The sequence below is a fragment of the Macaca mulatta genome, chromosome 16, assembly GCF_049350105.2.
Source record: "Macaca mulatta isolate MMU2019108-1 chromosome 16, T2T-MMU8v2.0, whole genome shotgun sequence".
In the NCBI taxonomy this organism is placed as follows: domain Eukaryota; kingdom Metazoa; phylum Chordata; class Mammalia; order Primates; family Cercopithecidae; genus Macaca; species Macaca mulatta.
The window spans coordinates 48,420,607-48,429,906 of NC_133421.1; the positions used below are offsets into that span (position 1 = coordinate 48,420,607).

The window sequence follows — 9,300 nt, forward strand, 5'->3', positions numbered from 1 at the left end:
CCTGTCCTCCGGCTCCAACTTGAGACGCTCACGTGAGCGGGACAGGAGTCTGGAACATATTGATTTTCTTTTCAAAGCCACGAAGGTTCTGTCTTCCAAAAAAAATGTACATGTTCGTAATTACTCCCCAGCTGCCTGCGTTCGCAACCGAACCTGACACGTCGGCTTCACCCGAACTTACATGCTGTTGTGTTTTCCCTCCAGCCCCAGCGGATTGGACACATTCAGGAGGCGGGTCCGCCTCTTTCCTACTTGCTGGTTGGCGAAGCTGACCTCCAAGGGCGGTGCCCGGCCATAGCCGGTTTGCTTCTGGGATTGGCTAGAGGGGTGGTTCCGCTGAGGCGTGGTAGGAAGTGGCTGCCGTCAATCAAGCGGGGAGACTCCAAACAGTGAGCCTAGAGCTGGAGAACAGCGTTAACCGGCGGGGCGGCCGGTGAGAGGGCTGGCGGGGCTTTGGCTTTGGGGAGGCTTGGGGAGGACGAGGGACTGGCGGCGTGAGGGGACTGGGTCGGGCTGGCAGGAATTCGACAAGAGAGAGGTGTCGATACTGGAGGGGGAGGGGAGCAGTGCAAGGGGCCGGAGGGCGGCCGGGGGCAGCGGTGGCTCCGTGTTGGAGGTTAAGTGGGCAGTGCCGTGCGAGTGTCTTTCAGGAGACTGGGGCCTGAGGGGCTGGCGAGGGTCGTCCTCAGGAGACAGGGCCCTTAAAGGACAGGGCTTGGGAGACTGTGGTTCGAGAAAGCAAGAATGGGATGAGAATGAGAGGGATGAGGGGCTGGAGGTGCAGGTACCCTCTGAGGAGGTGGTGGCTCTGCTCGTTGGGGCAGAGGGTGTTTTGGTTGTAGGAGGTGGGGCGCACAGGTTTGGAGTTTTCACATCAGGTGTGAATGCTCCCTACTTACAAATGATGGTTTTAGGTGCCTTCAAGATGAGTTCCAGGCTGTGGGCTTCCCTGAGCCCTGTAAGAGATCTTTGATACTGCTGTCAGTCCTCTTTTAACCTTAACCAAGCCGACTCCATGCTCTTAAAATCTCTGATTCAGAGGGTCATGAAAAATTCTAGGATAAGCATTTACTGATGTGACGGGAAAGGGTAAAGGACTGTAACAGCATATAAGTTTATGTTACTTATTTGACTACTTTCTACTAGTCAAATAAATAATTGCTTGACTTGTTTGTTACTTATTAAACTCTGGTGATTAGGTTACAGTAGCAAGGTGTTACCAATGTGATTGAAATTGTGGCCATGCAGTCTTTACTCATACATTCCCAACAGGTTTAATTGGAAGGTAGAGTGGTATCATGTCACTTGTTCCGTTTGGTCTTGAAATATTGTACCGTGTGTATTTTCACTATCTCAACATAAAATTTAAGTAAATTCCCGTCCCATGATCTGGTTCTCTTACCCTTGTAATTTATGTTAACGACAGACCAAGGGGGTACAGCAAGAGTCTTCCTTAAATTGTTTTGTGGTTCTGAGACCTGGTCCTATTAAAAAACAAAACAGGCCGGGCGCGGTGGCTCAAGCCTGTAATCCCAGCACTTTGGGAGGCCGAGACGGGCGGATCACAAGGTCAGGAGATCGAGACCATCCTGGCTAACATGGTGAAACCCCGTCTCTACTAAAAATACAAAAAAAAAAAAAAAAAAAAACTAGCCGGGCGAGGTGGCGGGCGCCTGTAGTCCCAGCTACTCGGGAGGCTGAGGCAGGAGAATGGCGTAAACCCGGGAGGCGGAGCTTGCAGTGAGCTGAGATCCGGCCACTGCACTCCAGCCTGGGCAACAGAGCGAGACTCCGTCTCAAAAAAAAAAAAAAAACAAAAAACAAAACAGGATGGACGCGGTGGCTCAAGCCTGTAATCTCAGCACTTTGGGAGGCTAAGGCTGATGGATCGCTTGAGCTCAGGAGTTTGAGACCAGCCTGGGATACATGGTGAAACCCCGTCTCTACAAAAAAAAATATAAAATTTAGCTCGGCATGGTGGCGCTTGCCTGTAATCTCAGCTACTCTGGAGGCTTAGACAGGAGAATTGTTTGATCCTGGGAGGCAGAGATTGCGGTGAGCAGAGATCGTGCCACTGAACTTCAGCCTGGGCGACAGAGCGAGACTCTTATCTCAAAAATAATAATAACCCCCCAAACCCCTCATTATAATTTGAAAAAAATTAAAAACCTACTTCATCTTTTTTTCCCTTTCTGGTGTAACAGGAATTTCTGGGAAAGTTTCCTACATTTGAGGCATTTTTGACAAGGGATCTCTAGTGAGTAATCATAAATCTTCCTCCCTACCCCCAACAATGATCCATGTTTTTCTATTTTTTTGTTCTGGAAACAGGTTTTATGAATGAAGCTATGGCTACAGATTCCCCAAGAAGACCCAGTCGTTGTACTGGTGGAGTTGTGGTTCGTCCCCAGGCTGTCACGTAAGCACATTTCAGATAAACCCAATAGCTGAAGAAAATATTACTCAGAATAGTAGCTAACATTTAGGTTTTCTTTATGAACAGCGGTTACTTTTGTAAAAATCTTTTAAATGTTGGCTTTATGGGATGAATAATAATAATTGCCAAGGCCAAATGAAGAATTTGGAGAGTTAAGTTGATGTATTCAGCACATTTACAGAGTACATGAAGAACACTGCTAAATCCCGAAGAGCAGTGTTTTCAAACTCCAAGTTTAACAAGTTAGTGGATTGTCAAATCAGTTTAGTGGGTCAGGAGTTGTAGTAGAAAATGAAATAGAGGCCAGGCGCGGTGACTTATGCCTGTAATCCCAGCACTTTGGGAGGCCGGGGCGGGCGGATCACGAGGTCAGGAGATCGAGACCATCCTGGCTAACATGGTGAAACCCCGTCTCTACTAAAAATACAAAAAGTTAGCCGGGCGTGGTGGTGGGCGCCTGTAGTCCCAGCTACTTGGGAGGCTGAGGCAGGAGAATGGTGTGAACCCGGGAGGCGGAGCTTGCAGTGAGCTGAGATCATGCCACTGCACTCCAGCCTGGGCGACAGAGCGAGACTCCATTTCAAAGAAAAAAAAAATGAAATAGAATATAATAGAAAATATAGCTGGGAGTTTGTATTATTTCATGACATGCACATAGATGTGTATGTATGTATTTACCAGACAGTGATGTAAAAATGTATCTCTTTTAACTTTTAAGTTCAAGGGTACATGTGCAGGTTCGTTATATAGGGAAACTCATGTCGCAGGGGTTTGTTGTACAGATTGTTTCATCACCCAGGTATTAAGCATAGTCCCCATTAGTTATTTTTGCTGATCCTCTCCCTGTTCCCACCCAACTCTGATAGGCCCCAGTGTGTGTTGTTCCTGTCTATGTATCCATGTGTTATCTGTAAAAAAAGTATCTCTTAGTCTAGGTCTATGTCAGAAAGTTTCAAAGTAAGTGTCATAGTACGTTTCTGTGTTTTTGGCATTCTTTGACAAAGAATGTCTATACTTACTAGGAGCTTATAATCTAATATGGTTTGAAGATATGTATACTTTTTTGTTTTTTTAAGATGGAGTCTCACTCTGTCGCCCAGGCTGGAGTGCAGTGGCGCCATCTCGGCTCACTGCAACCTCCACTTCCTCCCCTGCCTCCCAGATTCAAGCAATTCTCCTGCCTCAGCCTCCCAAGTAGCTGGGATTACAGGCGAGTGCCACCACGCCTGGCCAATTTTTGTATTTTTAGCAGAGATGGGGTTTTGCCATGTTGGCCAGGCTGGTCTTAAACTCCTGACCTCAGGTGATCTGCCTGCCTTGGCCTCCCAAAGTGCTAGAATTACATGTGTGAGCCACCGTGCCCCACCAAAGATATGTATACTTGAAGGCTGAGGTGGAAGGATTGCTTGAACCCAGGAGTTTGACACCAGCCTGAACAACATCCCGAAACCCTCATGTGTTAAAAAAATACAAAAATTAGCCAGGCGTTGTGGCAGGCGCCTGGAGCCTTAGCTACTCACGAGGCTGAGATGGTAGGATCACTTGGGCCCAGGAGCTTGAGGCTGTGGTAAGCTGTGATTGTGCCATTACGCTCCAGCCTGGGTGACAGAGTGAGACTGTGTCTTAAAAAAAATATATGGCTGGGCGCGGTGGCTCACACCTGTAATTCCAGCACTTTGGGAAGCTGAGGCAGTGGGCGGATCACCTGAGGTCGGGAGTTTGAGACCAGCCCAACCAACATGGAGAAACCCTGTCTGTACTAAAACTACAAAAATTAGCCAGGCATGGTGGCAGGAGCCTGTAATCCTAGCTACTTGGGAGTCTGGGGCAGGAGAATTGCTTGAACCTGGGAGGCAGAGGTTGCAGTGAACTGAGATCGTGCCATCGCACTCCAGCCTGGGGGACAAGAGCAAGACTTTGTCTCCAAAAAAATAAAATCAATCAATCAATATATATGTTGTGTGTGTGTGTGTGTATATATATATATATATATAAAAAATTCTTTTTTTTTTTTCCTTTTTTTGAGATGGAGTCTTGCTCCGATGCCCAGGCTGGAGTGCAGTGGGATGATCTTGGCTCACTGCAACCTCTGCCTTCTGGGTTCAAATGATTCTTTTGCCTCAGCCTCCCAAGTAGCTGGGATTACAAACGTGGATCACCATGCTTGGCTAATTGTTTTTTTGTTTTTTTTTTTAGACGGAGTTTTGCTTACTTTGCTCAGGCTGGAGTGCAGTGGCGTGATCTTGGCTCACCACAACCTCTGCATCCTGGGTTCAAGCGATTCTTCTGCCTCAGCCTCCCGAGTAGCTGGGATTATAGGCATGTGCCACCATGCCTGGCTAATTTTGTATTTTTTAGTAGAGACAGCGTTTCTCCATGTTGGCCAGGCTGGTCTCAAACTCCTGACCTCAGGTGATCTGCCTGCCTCGGCCTCCCAAAATTCTGGGATTACGGGTGTGAGCTACTGCTCTAGGCCTAATTTTTGGTAGAGATGGGGTTTTGTCAAATTGTCTAGGCTGAAGCAAACAAGTAAATAAGTAAAACACTTATAGGCTGTGATTGTGCACAGTGTACTACAATGGAGAATGACAAAGGAAAATATATATAAGGGTGTCACGGAAGCTCTCTCAGAGGAGGCAACACTTATCTAAAAGGAAGGAAAGGGGATGGGAAGGAATCCAGATAGAGAGAAAGGTGGTGTAAAGGTCTTGATTCAAAGAAGAACTTGGTGTGTGCTAGGAATTGAAGTTGCATATGGCTGAATCAGAATAAGGAGAGTGGCAAAAAATGAAGTTGGAGAGGTAGCCTAATTTTTTTTTTTAGGCCTAATCAATTTTTGTAGGTCTCTAGGGCATATTGCTTTTTTTAATAGGATTTATGATAAATCATATTATTTTCAAGTGTGATTTTTCACATCTCTCTTGAAATGGATTTGAATTAGTATTTTTATTTTTTTGTTGTTGTTTTTTTGAGACGGAGTCTTTCCTTTTTGCCCAAGCTGGAGTGCAGTGGCGCAATCTTGACTCACTGCAGCCTCCACCTCCTGGGTTCAAGTGATTCTACTGCTTCAGCCTCCTGAGCAGCTGGAATTACAGGGTGCACCACTAGACCCAGCGAATTTTTGTATATTTAGTGGAGATGGGGTTTCAGCATGTTGGCCAGGCTTGTCTTGAACTCCTGACCTCAAGTGATCCACCCACCTCGGCTTCCCAAAGTGCTGGGATTATAGGCATGAGCCACCATGCCTGGCCTAAAATAGTATCTTGAAGAAATTATTTTTTTCCCCTTGCTGAAGTTTATGTACTTTATATTTAAAATGCATTAATTTAGTGTCCTTACTTAATTAACAATGTTGTTTTTCCCCTTTTTTTTGTTTGTTTGTTTTTTAGAGATGGGGTCTTGCTATGTTGCCTAGCCTGGCTGCCAACTCCTGGGTTCAAATGATGCTGCCACCTCAGCTGCGTAAATAGCTGGGACTACAGGCACATGCTGTTGCACCCAGCTTTCCCTCATTTTTATGCATTTTAATTTTTTTGTATGTCTTTTCTATACCAAAAGTTCTGTGAAGGCTTAATAGCTTCTTCTAATGCCTGTATCTGCCAGAAAATGTAGACTCACCTGCTATATACAGGTAAGGGACTAGGTTCATAACCAATTTAAAGAGAAGGTCACTAGATAGTGAGTCATCAGCAGTCGTTTTACTTGCTCTAATTAGGGCATTCTTCTGCTCTGACTCAAGAGCAAGGTCCTACCTTAGGTCTCTGTCATCACTCCTTCAAATATGACTTAGAAACTATCTCTATCAAATTAGGAGAGTATGACTTTTAAAAAGAGATAATGTTTAAAAATGTTTAAAAGCTCATTTACATTTAATAACATATATAAAGACCCTTGAAACCAGAAAGTAGTTTAGCAGAAATATCAGGTGATAAGAGTTAGCCTTTTTTTTTTTTTGCCTTATTTGAATATTATGAGTGATGCCTGTAATCCCAGCACTTTGGAAGACTGAGGCAGGAGGATCCGCTTGAGCTCAGAAGTTTGAGACCAGCCTGGGCAACATGGTGAAACCCCATCTCTACAAAAAATACAAAAATTAGCTGGTTGTGGTGGCGCAGGTCTGTAGTCCCAGCTACTTGAGATCCTGAGGTGGGAGGATTGCTTAAGCCCCAGAGGTCGAGGCAGCAGTGAGCCGAGATCACACCACTGCACTCCAGCCTGGGTGACAGAATGAGACCATGTCTCAAAAAAAAAAAACAACAACAACAAAAAATCAAAACCACAAACAACAACAACAGAAAACGAGTGACTTTATTAAGGCTTGTAAATAGAGCTTTTTTCATGGTCTATGTTAAGCTCTCCTGACCAGTGTTGTCTATTTCACCCTTTTCCAGAGAGCAGTCCTACATGGAAAGTGTTGTGACTTTTCTGCAGGATGTTGTGCCACAGGTAAGTGTCTATATGTGCTTTCAGCTTCCCTTTGGTCAGGAGAGCTCTGAAATGTTTGGTTTCCTAAACTTGACACTAGTACCAGCAACTTCAGAAAGGTTTTTGGTGTTTTAGCATCCTGAGCATTGGTAGGGTGGGACTACATTATTGTTTAGATGTGCTGCAGTGTTGTGATGACCGTGGCGTAAATGTTATTCCTCAGGACTTTGCCCTCCTAAGAAGAATCAAGGTGAATTGTTAGTAGAGATTTGGGACTCTCGCAGGTTTATATTTTCTTGTCCTATTTAAGTGTTGCCTGTCAGAAGGGAGAAAAGCAATATACACTCTGCACTCCTTAACTAGATAACAGCTAAATATTATACGTGAACACAAATCTACATCTCTTTTATCTTGAGAAGCACTTTTGTGCCAACTAGGGTATCCTGTTACTCTAACTGATAAGTCTTTTACTGTTCCTTTTATATAAATATGAGAATAAAGAATGAGAATTGCCTTACTGGGATTATCTAGTATGCTATTTATACTATTGCCAAACTTAGTTATCACTTGGCATACTTATTAAAAGTAATAATTTCCTCTCTCAGAGTCTTAACACAATTGATTTGGGATGGTAACTGGTAACTTGTAGGGATAGTGAGACTCTCAGGTGATTCTTGTGAAATGGTACCTTTGGGAAGCACTGTTCTAGTGGGACAACTGAAGGGAGAGGTTTCCATACTTTCTCCTTATGGTTTTGTAGTCTTCCTTGACTACCATGGGTATCTGTAACTGGAGTGTTCAAAAAGGATATTCATAGATCCAGCGTCCCAGCTTTATGAGAGGATCCTAGGAAACAAAGTGCCTTCAACCTGAAAAGCTGAGTGGGAAAAAAAGGAGAAAATAAACAGAGTGTTATGGTAATATAGTAGAAGGACAATTAAATTCACTTGAATGACATCAAAGAAGGCTTAATGAATGCGATGCCATTTGAATCGAGGAATAGAGTGGAATAAAATCCAACAGTAATAAATGGAGTAAGAATGTAGTGGGGACAATAGGATCCTAGTAGCTGTTTGCTTTATTTGGCAGAGAAGTTATAACTTAACATTTTGCACATTAGGCTTAGAGTAGCTTAGTGATTAAGAACATAGACTTTGGGCCGGGTATGGTGGCTCATACCTGTAATTCCAGCACTTTGGAAGGCTGAGGTGGGTGGATCACCTGAGGTCAGGAGTTCCAGACCAGCCTGACCAACATGGAGAAACCCCGTCGGTACTAAAAATACAAAAATTTGCTGGGCGTGGTGGTGCACGCCTGTAATCCCAGCTACTCAGGAAGCCTGAGGCAGGAGAATTGCTTGAACCGAGGAGGCAGAGGTTGCGGTGAGCCGAGATCACACGATTGCACTCCAGCCTGGGCAACAGGAGTGAAACTCCGTCTCAAAAAAAAAAAAAAAAAAAAAAGAACATAGACTTTGATATTAGATCTGACTTTATATTTCAGCTCTATATCTTACTAGTTCTAGACAAGTTACTGAACCTTTCTAAACATCAGTATCCTTATGTGTAAACTCAGGTTAATCATCTTATTCATCGTAGGTTTGTTTTGAGGCTTAAAGGGTGTCATCTATATAAAGCATAAAATAAAGCAAAGCAAATAGTAAGTAGTCTTTCCTGGAGGGAGCTTGAGACTGGAGATCCAGGGTAGAGATGTAGATTTCTGGCATACAATCAGTAGTCAAAATAATCAGATGAGCCAGAGACATTACAGTTTCTAATTGTAATGGTGAGACGTCATCATTTTAGCACCTACTGATGACAGTTTGCTTAGGAAAGCAATAATAGGAGTAACTTTTTGTTATATTAGACTTTTTTTTTCTTTTTTTTTTTGTTTTGAGACAGTCTCACTCTGTCACCCAGGCTGGAGTGTAGTGGCGTGATCTTGGCTCACTGCAATCCCTGCCTCCCGGCTTCACACCATTCTCCTACCTCAGCCTCCCGAGTAGCTGGGACTTACAGGCGCCTGCCGCCATGTCCGGCTAATTTTTGTATTTTTAGTAGAGACGGGGTTTCGCCGATGGTCTTGATCTCCTGACCTTGTGATCTGCCTGCCTTGGCCTCCCAAAGTGCTGGGATTACAGGCATGAGCCACCGTGCCCGTCCCGTATTAGACATTTTTTCTACTGTTTGGTTGACATGAGAACAGTGCTTTCTAACATTTTTTCCCCACATTTAATTCAGAGTCCTGTGTTGGTACTTTGTGGTCAGACATTAAAAAATAATGTCTTCTGCCAATATTGTGTTCTGCCTCCTGCTCTATTCTGGGTATCATCAAATTCACGGAGCCTAGGTATTCTCTGGGTCTGCAAATATCCTCCTAAAGAGAGAACATGTGTTGTTGGACTGGTAGCAGCTTCTTTAATTATCACCCATTGAATT

At 44.2% G+C, this 9,300-nt stretch overlaps 1 protein-coding gene across 24 annotated transcripts in view; it reads left to right on the forward strand.

Moving 5' to 3' along the window:
- The first annotated feature begins 384 nt into the window (after positions 1-384).
- Positions 385-9,300, forward strand: part of BCAS3 (BCAS3 microtubule associated cell migration factor) — a 712,862-nt gene continuing 703,946 nt past the window's right edge. For all 24 annotated transcript variants that reach the window (XR_013406305.1, XR_013406308.1, XR_013406307.1 and 21 more), the window contains exons 1-3: positions 385-433; positions 2,332-2,419; positions 6,829-6,883. Coding sequence is in view for 19 of the 24 variants with exons in the window: in XM_077970813.1 (XP_077826939.1) it covers positions 2,337-2,419; positions 6,829-6,883 (138 nt within the window). In the remaining 5 variants the exon portion in view is untranslated. The remainder of the gene's footprint in view (positions 434-2,331; positions 2,420-6,828; positions 6,884-9,300) is intronic.